Source organism: Zootoca vivipara, chromosome 2 (assembly GCF_963506605.1).
Source record: "Zootoca vivipara chromosome 2, rZooViv1.1, whole genome shotgun sequence".
NCBI lineage: Eukaryota > Metazoa > Chordata > Lepidosauria > Squamata > Lacertidae > Zootoca > Zootoca vivipara.
Window position 1 is genome coordinate 46,216,416 of NC_083277.1, and position 21,021 is coordinate 46,237,436.

Below are 21,021 nucleotides of genomic sequence, written 5' to 3' on the forward strand. Positions count from 1 at the left end.
CTGCCCCCCAACCAAAAATTCTGGCCACGCCCATGGGCCAACTTATTTGGGGGCCCAGGTAAGCCCCACCCCGCTTAATCAATCACATTATGTGGTGCACGCACACCACTTGAATTGCAATGCCCATCAACTTGGGGGAGGACCCCTCAAATAGTTCATGGGGGGCGAAGCCCCATTGGCTCCTAGGGGGGGCCGGGGAGGCGCCTAGCTTCCCCATTCCTGGCCTCGACGATTCTGAGGAAATGAACGCATGACATTGCTCAGGCCAGTCGTCCATAAAATACTTTATTGAAATAAAATCAATATCTTCATGTTAATGGAAACCGTTTGTAAAAGGCGTCTGTCTGTCTGTCGAATAATTTGCGGGACCCCCACCCCAACCCCACCCCGTGTCTGAGACAGCGAAAGAAGAAAAGAGCCCCCCCCCTTCTGCCCAAATCCTTCTCACTCAACGCCCACCCAGCGCGAAGGCGACGTTTTCCTTACGTGTGCACAACAGGGACGGAGGCGGGGGTAGCTCAAACGCGCAGTAAATACAACGGATTCAACTGAGAATAATAGTCCACTAACCATTTTGCCACCCATCTTCTTTCACTTTGCAGCTTCTGAAAAACAAAGTCAGTAGCGCGCCCCTCGTCTGTTTTGTGCGCCGACTCCTCTTTACGCAATAGGCAATCCACTAGGTTTTTAAAGAAACCACGTACGCACAAGCGAGCGCCTCAGCGAGGACTAGTCGATTGGCAAGGCGTACAAGCCTGCAGTTCAAGCCGTAATGGCTGGAAGTTCCAACAGGGCGCGCGTGGATGCGAGAGGAAGGATTTCGAAGGCGTCGCGGATGGTGATCCAGCCTCTTAGGCCGCTCACTGGGGAAGCAAGGCGCTTCGGCCGCGGCCGCCTTTGCAGTACCGTAAGTCTCCGTGTTGCAAGGCATTCCCTCCGAGAGGCCTCAGCCTGCGACGCACCGTTATTCCTCTTGGCTGACTTGGCAGGGGGAGCCCAGGCTTTCCGCTTGTTTCTCTGCTTCCTTCGCTCGCTCTTGCTCGGTCAGCTGCTCGCTGGTAGGAATGGAGTTTTTCTTCGGGCGGCCTTTGGGCTTCGTGGGAGATTCGAGCCCTCCGCCTTGCAGTACCTGCAAAAAAGAAAAAGAAAAAAAACGGGAGAAGAAAGCAAGAAGGCCCGAGGAAGTTAGCCAGCTTTTGGGGGGGGGGAATTACAGGCTTATAAGGAACCCATCCTTTTTATTTTCAATAGGGGGGTTAAAAGTAAAAAAAAAGCTCCCGATTTCTAATAAGCATCGGTTCCCCAGGATTTTAAAACCTACCCTGACCCTCCACCAGGCTTGCCCGATCCAGTGGGTCAACAGGCACAGGACTTCCGCCTAAAGGACGCTGCAAAACGTCCGCCAGTTTTTGCCAGATCTCTGACAGATGCTGGAGGCCACGACAAGAGACCCTCACTCCGTAAAAGGCAACCGCACTGCAATCCTGTACAGCAGGCATGTCAAACATGCGGCCCTCCAGATGTTTTGGCCTACAACTCCCATGATCCCTAGCTAGCAGGACCAGTGGTTGGGGAAGATGGGAATTGTAGTCCAAAACATCTGGAGGGCCGCATGTTTGACATGCCTGCTGTACAGGATCCACAGGGTTTCTTTCCGGTAGAATTTCCAGGATGGGAGACCTGTGGCTTCCCAGAGGTCGCTGGACTACAATTCCCATCATTCCTGTGGGCCACTGCCCATGCTGATGGGAGTTGGAGTCCTATGAGCGCTGGAAGGTGTACAAGGCTGCCACTTTATTCATAACTACTGCGCGCAAATGCAATTACAATGTGTGGCCAGGCTTTGTTTCCCTTCGAAGCGAGACTCCTTGACACTAACGAGAATGCCTCCTAGAAGCATAAAATGACTAGATGCCGGAGGTTCATGGACTGAACTGCCAGTAGCTACTAACTGTGTTTGAGCATATCAGCCGTGTTAGTTTGGTGCTGCTTTTCCATACTATTGTTTGAGTTCTGCAATGTCCGGGTGTTTTGACTACTTTGGGTTCCCTTGGGAGGAAAGAGTGGGATTTATATTTAATTAATTGACTGGTTCGATTTAATGGTGAGGTTTTTCTAAAACGCTGCGCATTGCCCTGCGCTCTTTCAGTAGAAAGGGAAGTACAGTATACAAACACAATTAATAAGGATTATTATTATTCCTTTACCCTTGCCTCTCCCGCTTTCCCTTTCCTCTGCGTGTCTCCCCAAGTTGTTTAATGTTCCTTTGTAATGCTCCGTGCACACTGATGGAATATGACTACTGTAATATTAAATCACCGTGAATGTGTGTCAGGCCCCACTTATTTCAATGAGTTTGTTCCCTGCATTCCTGTTGTGAGAATGTGGGTGTAAGTAAGATCAACTACCTATCTCGATTTTGAAGTTGCGATCAGGATCAGCGTGGGAGAGACTGGCTTTAAGCAACCCAAATTCAATCTGACATAATCTAGTTCAAGTTCCACGTGAGGAACAGGGCAGCCTCTCTGTCCCTTGAATATCCTAGGCAAGGTCTTCTTCTGGGATAACAGCAGGTCGAAGGCATCGGTGTGGACAAAGCTGCACCGATTACCATCCCGTTAGAACTCCACATTGAAATCCACGAGTAATCCATGGATCGATGCAATTCCACAGATCACCAGTGTCAGGCTTCCTGCCAGCAATGGGAGGTGCGGGTTCGCAGCGGAGGATCCTGAGTGTTTCTTATACATCTTGGGACCGAGGAAGTGGGGTCGACTGGCTCTTCCCCGCCAAGAGTACGTTTTGCCCGGGGAAGCCCTGAAGGTTTGAGTCGGGTTGGAGCAATAGCAAAGATACAGTCTTTGAACGTGCCACAATCCAATGAGATGGGCCCTATCGCTTTCCGTAGTGCTTGTTCCGGGCGCTGTATAGCCTACTGCAGTCCGCCATATGTACGGTAGCTGGACTACAACTCGTATCATTCCTGACCATTAGCCATGCTGCCTGGAACTGATGGAGTTGCGGTCTAACGTCTGGTGGATCGAGGTTCCCCTGGAAGGGAATCCCTTCTGTCTGAAGCCTAAGGAAATCTGTGGGTTGGGGGGTGTTTTATTTTTCATACAGAGGAAAGGGTTGCAATTGACTAGCATTTTCTTTCCTTTACGGCTGGGCTGGATGCGTCCAGGTCACACAAATGCTTGGAGACAGGCAGGAGGAGAGAAAACAAACCTTTGCCATTATATTCCTATCAGTGCCTAAAGATGCACGATACTGGCGTCTTCTTTCTCCCTTTCCTAGGAGGTCGAGAAAAGCCATTTGGCAATGGCTGAAACAGTGTTTTTTTTCAGCGGTTGCCTATCTAGGTACATGGGGTTAAAGGGGGGGGGCACCGATTTAAATGGTTGAACTTCCAGAAAGCACACTTACTATTTTCTTCCATTTCATTCGCCTATTTTGGTACCAAGTTTTCACCTGTAGTTGACTCAGGCCCAGGGATTCCGCCAAATCTATCCTACAGGGAAGAGAAGAGACGGTGCGCGTGGCTCGAGATCTCTATCTCCAGATCCTCCTTCCCTCGCGCAAACTGCGCCGCTATCTACCCAGCATCCCTTTCCCTCTGCGTCCACCACCCACCCTCTTTAATAGGGTCAGGACCTCTAGTTATGGGAGCGCAGCATTTTCGTATATAAAGTGAGCAAATATGACGACCCGGAGAGGTTGGCTCGCTAAAGAAAATAAATAAATAAATAAATAAATAAATAAATAAACAAGCCATTTATCAGGTCCGTCCGCTTCATGAATGAGTAGTTATGTTGTTCTTTTCAGAAAGAAAGGTCATATATATGTATCTAGAATTCCACACTGGAATGTTTGGTGGATCACCCATAAGCAAAACCAAAATGAGCCATATTTGCAAGCTGGTGGCCTCCGCATCCTCCTGCGCACACAATTAAAAATTGCAGTGATGTGGGAAACGACCCTAGGTGCTGTCCTGATGGAGAAACGGCGGCCAAAGGAAGAAGGGACTCATTCCGGGTTTGGACCCCCGTTCCCATTGTGGGGAAGAAGGGTTCAGCGGGGGTCGGAGGCTTCTCAAGGTGGGGTCGCTCGCGGAGCGCCTGCCCCATCACCTTTGCGGATTTTGAGCTCTGGTGGGGACTGGGGGAACTGATCCTGACACCTGTAAGAGTCCCCGGGGAAAATTTCCCGGTCTGGTTTTCTCCGACGTGCGCTCTCCCGCTCACTTTTGGCAGGAAGGCAAGCCGATAGGATTCCCCTCAACCACCCCACAACGATCCCCACCACCGTGTACTGTCCGGCTGTACGCCCCGTCGGGGGGGGGGGGCTGCCTCTAACTCCCACTCCCAGGGCTCCCGTTTCCTCCCTCTCCCTGGGCGAGGGCCCACCTGTCGGGCGTGGAGAGGTATTTCTGCTTCTCGAAGCGCTTCTCCAGGCCCATCAGCTGCAGCTCGGTGAAGACGGTGCGGCTCCGACGGCCTTTCTTGGCTTTGCCTCCCGCCTCCGGAGTCCCCGGCTCCAGCTTCCCGCGGAGGTGCAGCTCGAGGGGCAAGTGAGGAGGCCCCGAGCCGCCCTGGAGCCCGGAGCCCGCCGCTAGCAGCGCCGAGCTCAGGCCTGAGCAGCCCAGAGGCGCCAGCGGGAACTTGAAAACCGCCGCCTGCTCAGCCTTCAGCACAGCTGAAAAGAGAGAGAGAGAGAGTCAACAACTGGGGGGGGGGAATCCTCGACGGCCAGGCAAGCTCTAGCACCCTTGCCCGACCCCCCCCCCCCAACTTCTGAGATAGCAGCGTTTGTAAGCAGGAAAGCATCAGGACAAAGATCCCGGGGAAGAAAGCTTGCTGTCGTGCCTGGTAGATTCATAAGCTCGGTACTCTCCGGCCCCTCTTCAGGGGATTTTTCCTTACCCACAGACAAAAGGAGCATTGTGGCGCCTTAAAGGGGAGCAGATGAATTGTTGCTTCCCGTAGCGCGACGGCGCACAGAGACATTGTCACAGGAAGAGCCCTGCCGGATCAGGCCCAAGGCCCAGATAGTGCAGCAAGCATCCTGTACCAAGAGTCTCCTTAACCAGCGAGCCCACGAGCAGGACGTGAGTGCAGCAGCAGCAGCACTCGCCCCGCTTGGGACGCCCAGAAACTGGTATTCGGGCATAACCACTTGGATCACTATACTGTAAATCTGCTCTCCACAAAGTTCTTTACTGCAGGGATTGCGCGGAGGCAGACTGTGTCCTTCTAAGACCTCGCTAGGTTACAACTCCCATCATGTGGCTGCCTGATTATTAATAGAGTCCTAAGACAGAGGTAAGGTCTCTCCAGGCCTCTAAGGTGGTAAAGAAGCTAAGAACCCGCTGAGATCTCGAGTCGCTTGAGCTATATATGTATTTCCTTTATTTGCGTGGCAACTTTTCTTAAGGGAACTCTGGGTGACCTGCGTGGCAGGTAGGTCCCGCATTTCATCTCCCCACCCAGGTGAGGTAGAATATTAGAGTCACTGCCTCCAGATCACCGAGGAAGCCTCGGGGCGGAGCGGGACCTGAACTCAGAACCTTGAGATCTAAGGTTGCGCTCCTCCTTCTCCTCCTGCTCTCCCTTCAACTCAATCTTGCAGGAAGAAGCTGAATGTGAAACGGGAAGTCTCTTAGCTAGGAGGTGTCCTAGAGTGCCAGCCAGGAGGAGGCAGTGGGTGAAAATAGGAGCAGCCCGGGTTTATAATAATGAACGTGTTAACTTGGCAGTTAAGCCGCATTTAACTAAACTGCATTACTTCCGAGTTAACAAGGTTGGGATTAGGCTGCAGGAGAGTCTCTCCCTGCGCGGGAAATCCTGCAGCGCGATCTTTTCCTTCGAGGGTGATTTAGGATTAAGTCCAAGCGTGCCTGATTTTGGCTTAAAGGTGAATAGGGGCAGGTTGCACGATTTGTCGGAAGTTTACTGGAGAGCGCTGGGAAGGAGAGCCGAGTAATGAGAGCACCTCTTAAAGAGCGGGGGAGATTGATATGAAAGGATTCCTTTCCTATAAACCCTATCGGTCATCCTGCTATTTCCATAACTAAACTGGTTTAAGTTTCGATCCTCAGCTGCTGTATTTATCCGAAAGCCATTTCCAAGGAAACTAGCGCCCTGGTGACTTCAGTGGCGTTGCCATTTCAATCGTAAACAAATTAAATCGAAACTTCCATTGATTATGACGAAGGTGAATTAGGCGCTTCCTATGCTGTAAATAGACGTCGATGACGTCAGTCGAATTTAGGTAACGTCTTATTTGGTAATACTTCGATTATGGGACTTACTCGCAAGTTGCGCTTGTTTGCATGTTATAGAATGGCACTACCACTGTAAAGCTTTAAGACAGCGGCAGAAATTGACTTACAGTATTTGAAAATGTTGCCGTTTTATTCAGCAGCTTGTGAATCTAGCATTCTGCTCCCAGTGATCATGTTTTATATTTAGTTTTCCCCGAGGAGCAGTAGAACATATTCTATCGTTTGGAAAGAAAGGGGAAATTGCTGCTGCTAAAATATTTACAGTATTTTCGAATCATATGAGCATCAGGAATAGGCTTTTAAAAGAATAAAGTAAAGTAAATAAATTATAACATTGGAAGCACAATACATGTATTAGACAAAAAAAGTCCCTTCGATTTTACCGAAACTTACTTTCAAGCAATGCGTCCAGCAAACGGGTGAAAACCTTTTCTTAAAGAATTCAAAACTACATGCAGCCTGTATATACTATTGCTCAAAAACTTTCCCCATGTTTGTGGAAATCTATTGTTAGTGAAGCAGTAACTCAATATTTCCCATAGAACAGGTAAATAGAGAATGATATATAGCCTACTGCTCTGCTTTTGGGAAGTCTTTTGTCTAGCAGCTTATGAATGTGATTTTAAATGTGATTTTAAATTTATTCCACTTTCACAGGCCGATTCTCAAGGCAATGGAAACGTAACCCGATATTTAGATTAAAGCTAGATTCTCAAAAAACACTTATCTAGGAGTAAATGCTATTGAAATCAATGGAACTTACGTCTGAGTAGACATGTGCAGGACTGAGCTGTACATAACATACACATTGATTTGCAAGCAAATACATTAAAGGGCGTGTCAATCAAGCTTCTAAGACAATGCCAGCGATGTGCATTTTTCTCCATAATGAAAAAAGTGAAAATAGAATAATGAAAAGATGTAAACAACTTTTGCTAGATTTGAGACAACCATTGTTTAATGCAAAAGCATCATAGCTTACACCCCCCAAAAAAACACCCAAACTAAACCAAACCAGGGACAGGATCCAAACATAATTAAGCACTGAGTGGAGAGAATTCAACATATGCTTAAATCTCCACCCATTAAAAGTAATGGCATACAGTGTTCGACTCTCCCCATCCATCTATATCTGTACAGCACCTTCCTAAGCATGTTTACTCAGAAGCAGCCCCCATTGAGTTCAATGGAACTACCTTCCCTATCAAGCATGCGGAGGAGACCTGCCGCCTTCAACGATTTCCTCGCAAAACCGTGGAGGAATTTTCATTCGCTCCATCCAGGCAGGAGGTCATTTGGGGGGCACTTTTTCATCTTGCCCAGGAAACTCTAAAGGCGGTGGTACATTTGCATCCGCTTGCGAGTTACAAATTCATCCGCACTCCGCATGCCTTGGGCATAGCTGTCAAGTTCTCCCTTTTTTTAAGGGAAATTCCCTTATGCTGAATAGGCTTCCTCGCGAGAAAGGGGAAAACTTGACAGCTATGACCTTGGGGCGGGGAGGGAAAAGGTGCTGGCAGCGCTCGAGAGCCAATGCATACCAGCTACAGGGGGGAGGGGATCAGTTAAAAATAGACTAAGACGCAAATCGCTTATAATTTCAGATTTCCCCCCCCCCCCTGGCAGAGTAAAAAAGAGGCTCCCCAATGAGTGCCAGTTGAGCAGCTCTCCTGGACCCACCGGCCCCTCTCCGCGCTCCTATTTTCTTCAGCCTGCGATCCTGAAAGGTGTCGAGTGTGGCGCTTCACTCTAAAGGGCAAATCCGTAGTGCGCGCCGAAGCGATAGAATCCGCGCGTCTCTCTTTTGGAACATCCACGACGCTTCTCTCCCAAAGGAATCCTTGGACCCACCCTACTTCGGCTGAAATCGAGGCGCAGCGGCAGCGGCTTCCCGCTTAGCAAACCGAACCCATTCCGCCGCCTTTGTTGGTAGTTCAGTAGGTCGAAGATAAGAAGGGCCTTGAAGGCAACCGGGTCACCCCGCTGGGAGGACGAGCAGATCGAAACGAGCCGGCTGCCGCAACTGGCTTGTTAGGCGTTTGCGCACAGCGTTTACAAGGATCTAGTCCCCGCGGAAGAGGCCCCAAAATAAACAGCCGACGTGGGCTCAAGTGCACACTGTTTACCGGGCCAGCATGTCCGACAAGGATGGGTCTTTTGGTTTTGTTTTAGCAAGCCCATCCTGGGCCGCTTTCTCTAACGGTGGGACAATCTGCTCCTACCGAGTCGCAAAAAGAGCTACTCCTAGACAAAAAAAAAAAAACCCAATCGCAGATGACCCTCTGATGTCCGGGGGAGCTGTACCGGATCCGAATTCCACTCCTGACATAAAATTAGACCTAAAAGATGATTTCTGAGGCCAGTGCTTGAAGACAGACATATTCAAATAAAAAAAGGGGAGGGCGTGTAAATTCAGCGAGCAGGGCACTTTTTGGCAATTCCATTGCTATCTTATGACTCTGTTTTGAAGACCCGTTGGTGATCGTGTTATGCTCGTCTTAATTGTGGGCCTCGTGCGAATCACAACCGGCTAAGAGAAAATAGCTGGGTTTATAAGGCTATGGATCCTTTGCATGTACACGGTAAATGTGCAGAGGGTTACCCTGTTAATCTGCTTTTTGTGCGCCCTCGGATCCTCGTTAACATTTTGTGGCCTATCCCTTCCCCTTCCCTGCAGTCATGGGAGATATAGATACTAAGGTATATTATACATTTTCCCACCGATCGCTCTTGCTATTCCATGTCAATTCAGGATTTCTTAAAAAGCAAAAGAGGCTCGGCCAAACGCAGTTCCATGAAAGGCCTTTGAAATCGATGGGCTTGTTCCCGCGTCAGCTCAGCGCTAGGGGAGGCATGCAAATTTGTTCAGCGCTGGAGTCCGAAAAGGGAACCGTTTTGCACTGAAGAGGGAAGGGAAAGTCTCTCTCGGAATCCTTCCGGCTTGAGAGCCTGGTCTGTGCAGGCCTCAGAGACCCACAAACCCGCCGCTCCTTCCTTCCTTCCTTCCTTCCCTCCTTCCTTCCTTCCTTCCTTCCTTCCTTCCTTCCTTCCTTCCTTCCTTCCTTCCTTCCTTCCTTCCTTCCTTCCTTCCTTCCTTCCTTCCTTCTCTCTCTCTCTCTCTCACACACACACACAGAGAGAGAGAGAGAAAGAGAGAGAGAGAGAGAGAGAGCCCCGCCAATAAACTGTAAGGTTAAAGCGTCTCGCCCCACCTGGTTTCCAAGCAAATTGCAAAAGGAGAGTAAGTTTGGTTCAACTTCTAGGAGGCCCGGGTGGGGAACCAGGGGCAAGAAAACCCGTCATCGGATGAGAAGGGATCCTCTCCTACACAGAAATATCACACACACACGTTTGTCATGTAGGCGCCATTTCAAGTTTGGGGGCACAGCGGAAGGCGAGAGCAAGATTGCAAGGTCCAAAGGCCCGCTCTACAAGACGGAATGGCACGGAAAGGAAACATTTTACGCATTTGGATGCAGTTACTTTAAAAGCAAAGCAAAGCAAAGCAAAACCACTCGTAGAAACATGGGCGATTGATCTAATACTGCTGAGGAGAGCGGGGTGGGTGGGCCTGAAACGGCTCTCCCTCGCAAGAAGGTCCGTTTCACTCCCCCCATGCTTTGTAGGGGGCTCAGGGTCGCTCTCTTCGGGAGCAGTGCGCTGCCACTCGAGGACCCTATTTTTGGAGGAATCCTTCCCAGTCTTTGGTGCTCTGGAGGATGACGACTGAGCCGCCCTTCTCCGAAAGCTTGGAGTTGGTCCGATCGGGCGTGAAGCGGAGCGAAGCAAGAGCTAGGAACCCAAGAGCTGGAAACCCACCCCTTGCCCAAATTGGCTCCCTCCGCCGGTTACCCGGGAGGAAGAGGTCCTAAACCACTAGGGAGTTAGTTCCGAACAACCGGAGACCAATTCCTTTCCCCTTTGCCCCTCGCGTCCAGGCCGCGGCTCTCGAGGTGCAAGCCTGGACTCTTTCGCTCCATGCCATTCCGCAGGATCTTGGGATCTTTTTATTGCAAGACCCACCCATAACACCGGCTCTGCTATCTCCGCCAGCGGTAGATTCATCTGGATACAAGGGCGGGGGGCGGGGGTGTCAAAGAGAGGCACGATCCGTCCCAGTTTACTCAGAAGTAAATGTCACCGAGCTCAACGGGCCTTCATAACCCAAAACGCATGTCCCCCCCCCCTGCACCCCACAGCCCCAAAAGCTCAGGGAACACAAGACTGCAGCCTTAAATGCATTCCCTTTCCATTGATGCCATGCCAGTGGAAACAACTGCTTATCTAAAGGCATCGAATTAAATGGGTTGTGGATCGGGTTGTTTCCTTCTCCTTGCTTGGACCCAGCACAGATGAGCACGCCAAAACTCTGAACTTACTTATTCAAACCGATCTACTGTACTGTACATGGATCGGAATAGGAATCCTCCGAATTGTGTTATGTACGGATATACTGTAGGTGGTGGGACACGCTGACCCTCCCAAAGACAACAAACTTGCTCTCAGTTTCTGGGGCAAAGTTATTTAAGTAAAACGAATCAGCACTACGAAGCTTATGGGAGATTACTCCCTAGTTAGTGTATCGAGGACGGCAGTCGTTATGCCTCTCTGCAGTCTTACTCAGGAGATATCCCCACCAATGAAAGACCTTGCTGTGCCACAGGCCCGTCCATCTCTTGAGCTACAGCTCTGGCGTGCTAGCCCTTTGGGGAGCGGGTCCCCTCGATTTCCACGGAACGAAAGGCGCGCGTGTTTTGGGGATCGCAGCCCAAGGCCCTGATCCGTGGCCCTGATCTGTGAAGCCTTAGCCATGTTCGGCGGAGATCTGCCCCCTTTGAAAGAGGTGGGACTGGCCTCGACTCCTCCATACTCGGGGAGTCGGAGTGCTGAACAGCGCCCTCGAGAACGGAGTTTCACTGTCGCTGGCGCGCCACCTCCCTGCCCTGCGCCCACGACTTTAGCTTGAGGAGGCTGAGCCCGGCCCCCAAGGCACCCGCCCCACCGCCTCGGCCAAAGATGGAAGGAGAAGCAGATCAGTGGAGCTTCCAGGCGGGGAGAGTTGACCTTGAGCAGGGAAATGGGGGAAAGCAGCGTCCAAGCCGCTCTTTGCGCGCGGACAAAAGAAGGTCCACGTCTATTTATTTCCGTTTCAGTCCCCACCTTCCCTCTCCAGGGGGGGCAGCCGAGCTCTCCCGCCCCCCGCCCGACGCCCCACAAACAGCTCGATCCGGGGAGGGACAGGATTCGGTTCACCCACCTGCCCACAGACCTACCTAGGGGGCTGTGGTAGGGCCGCGCCGAGAGCAGTGCTTTCACGCCGAACTTGAGCAGCTCTCCGGCCGGGGCAGAGCCCTTGGCGTCCGGGTGGTCCGTCAGAATCTCCTCGATCATAAAACTCCGGTAGCGGTGCGATCGGTGGTCGACGAAGGGGTCGGCGGGGAAATAGTGCGCGGCGGCACCCAGCTCCAGCGGGTGCTGCATCGCTCTGCGCGGCCCCCGGAAGCCTGGTCCCTCCTCGGCCCGGCTCCGCTGCGCAACCCTCAGCGCGACCTCTCCCCGGACGCCTCTCCTTCCCGGACGCGCGCAGGCCTGGCGGAGGCAGAGACCATCCTCGCGGCCTCGGGGCGCCAAGCCCCTTCTTCGAATCCCACTCGGAAGGAAGCAAGACGGGGCGCGGCCGGTCTTCCCCGAGGGCCGCCCGCGCGTCTGCCCGCAGTTGCCGCCGAGGACCTCCCTGCGGAGTGAGGCCAGGCAGCCGAGCGCGCCGCGTCCGCTTGCTCGAAGGCGCGGCCTCCTCCGAGGAGCCCCTTCTCCTTTCTCCGCCCCAGCGCCGCTGCAGACAACAGCCTATTATAGGGCTGACGCGGGCTGGAGCGCGGAGGGGAGGGGAGAGAGAGATGCCCGGGATGAGGAGGGGCGGGTACCTGGGAATGGGCGCTTGATCCTGAGCCAATGCAAGCAAATTAGTCTCCACGCTGGACGGCTGGAGAAATCCAAGCCGTCCTCCCGCCCCCCCTCCCTGTCCAGCCACGAAAAAAGGTGCATCTGCCCTACTTTGGGGGCCAACTCCGCCTGAAGTGGAAACGACTCTCTCTCTCTCTCTCTCTCTCTCTCTCTCTCTCTCTCTCTCTCTCTCTCTCTCTCTCTCTCTCTCTCTCTCTCTGTGTGTGTGTGTGTGTGTGTGTGTGTGTGTGTGTGTGTGTGTGTGTGTGACAAACACACCCCTATTTTGGGAGCACGCTAGACCCAAGGCTGGCTCGCAGTGGTATCTTCACAGTGACCGGGACTCCGGGAGCAAGATTTCTCGCAGGCATTTGATCCAGGACCGCAGCCAGCGCAGGGCAGCCAAGCCGGACAAGGCGGCGACGGTCCCTGTCCAACGCTCTTGCCTTTATGGAGCTAAGCCGGCATTGGTTCTCAAAGGGGATGGCAGGAGGCGATGGCAAATGTGGAGGGAAGATTTCAAAAAACAACAACAACTGCAGAATATGGATAGAGATATTTTCTAAATCAAGGACTGTTAGAAGGCGTTTCCTTTTGTTTTCCAAGGTATTTCTTCTCAATTAAAAATTCGGTGTGGCGCAAGCAAATTTTTATTCTGAAAGTGTGGCCCAGAGAGAAAAGTTTGAGAACCACTGAGCTAAAGCATTTTCCAGTCGTTCCCACCTGAGGGCCAAAGGGTACAGGAATAAAGGAAATAAAGCATATACAGTAACCCTGAAGCCAGCAAGCAGCCCTTCCTCATTTCCACTCATTATCAGACACAGCAAAAGGCGTTTGCTTTTGGCTCTTATTGCAATGGTTTCTTCTTGCTTCCGTATCTGGGACGATATTTGTAGGCTACTGCCGTCCTTATACCGCATTTGCCTGGGCATAAACGTCATTCAGCTCGGCGGGATTTGCCCTTCTGAAGACACCTGGCTAGGATTACACTGCAGGAGAATCGGCATCCCAATAAAAGAGATTTTAACAACCACAGCCTCAATCACAATAGCAACAAGAGCCCTTTGCCGAGTCTCTGATTCTGAAAGAAACACAATGCACGGCGTATATGTGGCTCTCGAAAATACTGGGCTCACACATAATGATTTAGGCCTTTTATCTTTCTGTAAATAGGAATTATAGGACCTCTATACGTGCTGCTGGAAGAGTGATCAACTTAATGCAGATCTCATGTACCGAATGTACCCGCAATGCAAGCAATCCATTTTCTGTATTCCTCAGTAATAGGCCGCTTGAGAGACTGCCAGTGCAATTTTATGCGTGCCTATCCTAGAAGCAAAAGCAGCATCTGATTAAGTGGACTGCTCGTGCCCTCGGAAATAGGTTAATGCTTAGGATGCTACGTGACTCTTTGCTCTTTCGCTGCTGCTGCAGCAACAAACAGACACAGCTAACCCTCTGGAAATCGTTACTCGGGTGAAGACAGTGTGAAGTAAGTTGCTGTCCTCAGAGCGACTTGCCTCGAAGCAGACGGGCTTTGGAAACTGCTGAACTGCAGTCCTAGGCTCACATGTCCGGGAGTAAGTTCCATTTCCCTCAGTGGGGGCTGACTTCTCAGTAGTAGGCGCTAGACGTTTGCACGGTCGAGTCTTGAAAAGCAAAACTGAGTATGCCCCCCCCCAATAATTAAATGCGTCAGTAGAAAAGCATCTCCAAGCACGGCAGGGAATAGTCGCTGCCTATAACCCTGGAGAGCCGCTGCCAGTCAGTACAGACGATACTGAATTCCATGGACCAATGATCTGACTCAGTAGAAGACATTTTCCTGAGTTTGCCGGGAGAATTCCGCAGATGAGGCCAACCAAGCCCCTCTCCCATTGTAGGCAATGGCGGAGTCATCCGCCCTTGGAATAAATCCCAAAGGAATTCGGCCTTACTTCGGAGTAATCGGAGCAGGGTTAACCAGTGCTTCATTTAGACTAGACGTGCCAAATGAGAATATCACGTTCATGTCTATAAAACACCTGACTGTATATCTTTACTGTTGCTTTATTGGAACAACCATTAGTCAACTGCGCAATTAAGAGAGTTTACCAAGAGTCTGCAGACGTTTTCTGCATACAGACGTGGAAAAACGAAGTGACCCCGTCTGTGGCTTGGGCTTCCAACATGATTTGGAGCCGGCACCGAAAACCGCCGAGAGCCCCTGGACCTTGTGAACGTATGGGGAATTGCAGCTGGCCTGATATACAGCATATCTGAACTCCAATGACTCCGGTTCGATGGCGTCCAGGTTAATAGGCGGCTATGTCCCGCCAAAATAAGCACGACGCCTAATAGCTTTGCAAAAGAAAATGGGATACTTAAGGCATTGCCAGCAACAACTGACTGATTTAAAGTCCTGGCCATTTTAACAGGGGGATTTCAGCAAGTGTTGAAGCCGCCATGCTTACTTGGAGTACCGCCCTGTTGACCTGTCAGTGGGACTTACTTCTAAATGTCACCAGCAACGCTTCAAAAAAGTGTTTAATATTGGTTGGACCATGTCCTTATTTCGCAAGTGGAGTAGAACTTTACTGGGGGGTTTTTTCGCCTTTCCTATTTTGGGGGAGGCGGGTAGTTTTGTTTGTGGCTGTTGTCCGTAGTGAAACTTATAAATTCAATAAATAATAATATTACTAGCGAAAATGGACCATAACGTAATGCCGATACGTCTCTGATTCCTTATCGGTGGTGAATGGCACCAAGCTGTCCAACCAGTGGCCTCTGTTTGATTGGCAAGGGCGCTCGTGGGCGCCTCTCCTTGAACTTGGGAAAGAAAGGATGTCCAGATTTGTATTCCTACCTCATTCAAGTTAGGGGAAACCAACCCTACGAGTGACCTAGGGCCGGTTCATACAGGTGTGCTCCTTACCTGGTGTCAAGGACACAAGGACCTGCCTTCTTACAGAGGTTTTGTTTTGTTTACACAACCAGGAGGTGTATGGATTTAGTCTGTCTAGCTCACTGTTGTCTACACTGTCTGGCCAGGGTCTCTGCTAACACGGAGATGCTGGGGGTCGAACCTATTACCTAAGCCAGGGTCGTTCCCCTCTGAAGGGGTCGTCGCAGATGCAACACCGCAGACAGACCTTCCACAGGGCAGTCAGATGCAGTTTCCTTCCTCGTCGCCATTAGTTCACACCCTGCCTTGGCCAAACCATTAGCCCATCTCACGCAGCACTACATCAAGGGTAACCAACGCGGTGCTCTCCAGATGTGGTCTCTTCTTCCCATCAACCCCTGGGTCAGCATCGCCAATGTTCAGGGATGGTGGGAGCTGGCAGAGGAAGGGCATAACTCTTCGGGGCCTTAAGCATGAAAGACAACGACGGTCAATAATTTGGGTGGGGGGGTGTGTGCTCACCAGAGTTAGGCCTGATGGAGAAGAGGGAATAGTGGTGGATATAGGAACACATTGTGGATAGATATAGATATAGATTACGATTTCCTCTCTCTGGCACTGCAGCTCCGTCCCAGGTTACTATACTCATGTGTAGATCGCATTGGAAGGGACTCCGCTTACCTCTGACTCTCCTCTAGGCTTGCAGACATTACACTGCAATCATATGCAAATTTACTGAGAGGTAAGCCCCACGGAGTTCAATGGGTCTTGACGTCCGGAAAGTGTGCATAAAACTGCAGTTTTGCACTCAAGGGAATGGCTTTTTGGAACCGCCACTCGTGAGCTACAACGCTCGCTCCAAATGCAGCGTTATCTGATCTGGCTTGGTCCAATAACTCGAACGCGACGACTTCGGAGTAAAGGGGTCATGGATGGCAGCCAGGTCTAGAAGTCCATAGCAGTACAATCAACATAGCGAAGATTTGGAGTGGATCCAGACGACCGTTTTACCTGGTGATGATATATGGTCGTCCGGATTCACCCTGAACTTCAGAAGGGTTGGGAGTCAGATGTGGGCTACGAATATGCTTGTTGTAGGAATGGATATAGCTAAATAATAGATCCTCTCCTAGTGTCTAAATTGTGGGAATGTTCAGGGATGCAGGAGAGGATATATTGTTTTATTATATCCTTTCCAAGTTGTGTTAACAAGTTCCACAATTTAGCAGAGTAACATTCCCACAATTTAGGCACTAGGAGAGGATCTATTATTTAGCTATATCAATTCCTATAACAGGCTAAAGCCTATAAAATACGTTTCGTTGGCAATTTCCCATTTAGTCCCTCATAAAAAGATAGGCACAACACCCATAAGGAGAAGAGCCAAGAGAGCATCTTAGGCTGAGCAGATGTTGCTTCTTCAACGAATGTAGTCAGAGAGAGAAAGATGGCTGACCATTTTCTGCTCTTTTGTTACCTGGGCAGGTGAGGTCATGCCCACCTCTAGTCACATGCAGAGGACGTCTGTCCCAGCCTAGGAGAAACAGGAAGTTCCAACTGGCTGGTCCAGACATCCCCTTTTATGTCCACTCTAGGGATGTTGTACTTGACTGCTACAGTATTGTGTTTCTTTCACATCCCACATAAATCCATTCCTACACCTGTAACATCTGCTTCTCGGGATTCCTGCACCTCCAAGGCGGCTGCGATTAGGACCTGCCCGACTCATCGGACGACAAAGGAGGCTCCTTGCTTCCGAACTGTCACGCGCAAACGCAATCGACCCCTCGAATCATACAATTAAGGAATCGACTACGGTACTATTTCTTAAATAGGAGGATGGCAACATTATGCACATCCCTCCACCCCCACGCAGTGAGAGGTGTACAAAGCAAACGCGGCGTGGATAGGAAGCACAGGAGAGAGAAAACCGAATTAAGGAAGGCTCAGAGGCTTCCCAGTGGAGTCGTAAGGTCTGGGGGCCGACGCAACTCCGCCTCAAACTGTTCCACACAAGCACAGGGTAACACACTCTTGACTTGGAAACTCCTTAGGATAGGGAACCCAACCCTTTTCCCAGCTCAAAGAAGCCGCTGTTCCCACAGGGCGGACCATGAGGGGAGGTAGTCCCCATTGGCACCAAGAGTTCACCGGCGAGGAGGACGAAATTCAGTTTCAACAGAGTCGATGCATGCTTAGTTCGACGGAATTTAAGCGAGTGCCATTCCCAAAACATCGGTTCTGTTGGCCTGGATACCTCGGCTCGCCCGGTGTTAACCAAGGTAACACGTATCTAGAAAGACAGAATATTGTTGGGCAGGTATTTGGAGCAAGGTGCACACAGACATGAATTGCGATTAGAATTACACTAGATTCCACTTTTGTGTGAACCAAACTGGGGGGGGAGGCATAACTGACGGTTGCCTATGGCAAGACTGAGACCCACATTCCCTTTGGAGAGAGAGAGAGAGAGAGAGAGAGAGAGAGAGAGAGAGAGAGAGAGAGAGAGAGAGAGAGAGAGAGAGAGAGAGATTCTTCATTTCCATCTATTTATCTGACTTCATGTTTATCTTGGGCATTAGCCACGTCCTCTAGGCGCTTCGCAGATTAAAATCAATAACATGTAAAGACAATGAACCATCAACTCAAACAATCCAGGCAGAAGCAGCATTTGGAACCAGATTTGTTTCATAATCAAAATAGGCCAGTGAGAAACTTCGCTTTGCTTTACGCACATCAAAACAAAAACAAAGAAAATCCACCGCGGGACTGGATATAAAGAATATCAGATTTATTACAAATGGAATTCCCGGGGATATTTCCTCCCTCCTGAGTCACAAACCACAGCCAGATAACTTTGGGGACTAGGTAGAAGCGACTGCAGATTCGCCACAGAGTTCCTCTGAAAGTCGTGGCCATGCCACCTCCCAGTACCTCCATCAACTTCTAGACCAGGATTTGAGCACGAAAAGTGTTTTGTGGGGCGCGCGGGCAGGGAGCGCAGAATTCTGCGTGTAGTGAGTGAAACCCTTAAATGATCCCGCTGTGCCAGTAAGCTGCTGGGTTGCATTTTTTTTTAAGCCTTGTAGTGACCCACTTTGTAAAGAGTCAAAGGAGGCTGGCAGCTCCCGCGCAATAAATTGCGAAACTGTCTTTCGTTTATCAAAAGCCAACTCGTTCCAGGACCAGGTCGCCAAAGAGACCGGGCTTGCTTAGTTAGTAGCGCCCGAGTAGTATGTGGTTAACCTCGAAACCAGTCAAGGGAGAAATCCACCGATTTCAGTTTCCTAACCGAGTCTACTTTCCATTAGCGGCGAGAGATTGCCATGCATATACAGTCTAGCAACCCGATCCTAAGCGCATTTCCCTTGGAAACAGGGTCCACGGAAATCCCTTCTTAGTAAACTGCACACTTTAGGAAATGCAACCGAGCTTCGCCTTGAGATCTGCTGATCTGGGCAGGTTCGTTGAAATTAACGTAACTCACTGGAGGATGTGAGTTGGGGATCGAGATTGTCAGAATGTCAAAGTTTAGTCTCGCCTTCAGTAGGAAGTAAGCCTCGCTAAACCTGAACTTACTCCTAACTCATCGCTCTTCATGGCCTCTGATCAAACATCCGAGAACCCCGACGATCAATGAATGGACTTAGTAGTTAAACGCCATTGGTTGCCATGAAATTTACTTTCGAGCGAGAGTGCTAAATATCACTTCAACAGGGGAATAGCAAACAACGCCGTCAACTCCCAGGAAATTCTAGTCTTCTTCCCTTCCCTTCCTTTTTTATTTTCTTCCTGTTTTTTTTGTTCATCTGAAATGAGAAGCAAACACACACAGATAAATGATATTACTGTAACCACAATCTGATAACACAAAAAGATTGTCCAAAGAACAATCGTGCGCTCATGGAGGACTATTGTTGTCTTGCACTTCGTCGCAGTTATGTATTTATCCTGCATGGCATTCAGCCGATCCCTCAGCTCTGTAGCTCAGCGGCAGAGGACCCGTTTGACATTCGGAAGGTCCCAGGTTCAATCCCAGGCTTCTCCTGCCTCCTTCTCCAGCTGTCAGTCAGTGTAGACAGTACTGAGCTAAATGGACCATTTGACTCGGCTTAAGGCAGCTTCCTATGTTCTCGCTGAAGATCAACCGGGGAAATGGCAGGTTTTCTTTGGGGAGAGGAATGGAGGGCCATAAATCAGGAATAAACCAACAAGTAAGGGCGCCAATGGGGCCGAAGAGCCTTACAAGCTGTCCGTGGCGTTTTGTTATGCGCAGGCTTTTCTGGGAGAGGGTAAAGCGGGGCTTACTTCTAAGCGAGCATCCATAGCCGTCTGTTTTGCGGCTTCGGGGGTCGAGAGTGGCCTCTTGCGTTGCGCAGAAGTCCAAGCCAGTCATCTCATAGAATCATAGAATTGGAATGGACCTTGCAGATCTCATCTAGTCCAACCAACTGTATTGTGGGTCTATGGGCCGCAATAAAGACATTTGATTTGATCTAATCCAACCCCCTGCAATGCAGGAATACAGTATATCCAGCTGTGCCATACAGGGACCTGCGACCTTGGCATTATCAGCACCACGCTCTACCCAACTGAGCTACCTCAAGGAGCTGCCAAGGAAAAGCACTGAAGGAAGCCAGGAAGAACTGTCACTGTCTTCCAGGCCAGGGGCAGCCCAGGTGTCAGCCTTGCCAGATCTACTTCTCTGTGTGTGTGTGTTTTCGAAACTAAAAACCAAAGATTTACCAACCAGAGCCAGGTGAGAAAAAATACATACATTATATAATTAAAGAAGGGGGTGTGTCCCTCTGAGCATATTCTAATCCAGGGGAATCTCAGGCTACAAGGCAAATGCGGCCCTCCAAGGCTCCCTATCCGGCTTTCAGGCCCTCTCCCCTACAACACACCTCCCACCGCAAAGGTAATGCCTCTCATTACCGCACAGGTAATGCCTCTCCTTCGCATCTCCCTTTAATGTTTTTGCGTGTTTGAAAATTGGGTTTGAACTCTGAGAATGCCTCTCCTTTGCCTGGCTGCCGGACAGAGGAGGCGGTGAGAGTGCTGGTGGAAACCAACCTCCACTAGGAAAATAGACATTTTATGTTCTTTGTTCTTCTTCCTGCTTTCGCCTTAGGCCCCGCCCACCACGGGGATGTGGCCCCCGGAAGGTGCACAGAAGGGAATGCGGCCCTGGGACTGAGAAAGGTCCTTCCGCTTTGCTCTCTTTCCAAGAATTCGCCTACAGGACCGGAACTGAACCGAGTTCACAACCCTTTCCCCACAACATTAACTTTATTCACTCCAGCAGCCTCATTTAAGCTGGGAAAGTTGTTTTATGGTGCTGAACTGGGAGTCAGTCAGAAGCCCGCCTCGATCGACTGTAATCACCCAGAGATCTACTAGTAGGCCCCGATCCACCTTCTGCCCACCACCCTCGTAGAGTGATCTTTGGGAGACACACAGACACCCTGGAGGTGAAAGGGAGGGGGAAGCGTGTAAGAAACGAAAGCCTTGAAGAAGGAGTAAGAGGAGTTCGGCGACGCTCCTTGCATTTGGAAAAAGGAGATGGGCGAATTGACCCATCACCGCGTGCTTAAAACGAGCCTAGGGCACCTTTTACTGGAAATCAGAGGGAATATAGAAATCCCTTGAGAGTTCCAATGCGTAGCAATGTTGACTGTGCTCAAGTAATCTGTGTTTTGCATTGTTATTAACTATTATATTATTATTATTATTATTATTTTATTATTTAATCTGCCTCTCTTCCACGTAAGCCGCTTTGATTTTTTTTAAAGGAGAAAGCGTCGTATAGCAAACCTGTACATGCCTACCCAGAAATAAGTCTCGCTGACTGCTGCAGGAATGGGTTAAGATGAGTTTAAAAACAACAACTTAGGTTAAAAATAAAATA

The 21,021-nt window shown here is 50.1% G+C and overlaps 1 protein-coding gene across 1 annotated transcript; it reads right to left on the reverse strand.

The window, feature by feature from the left end:
• Positions 1–470: 470 nt before the first annotated feature.
• Positions 471–11,764, reverse strand: BARX1 (BARX homeobox 1). Its single transcript, XM_035108070.1, has 4 exons — positions 11,557–11,764; positions 4,407–4,695; positions 3,427–3,511; positions 471–1,129 (listed from the first exon to the last, which is right to left on the reverse strand). Exons 1-4 carry the CDS (start codon positions 11,762–11,764, stop codon positions 965–967), a joined length of 747 nt encoding a protein of 248 aa, XP_034963961.1. The 3' UTR covers positions 471–964.
• Positions 11,765–21,021: the final 9,257 nt, after the last annotated feature.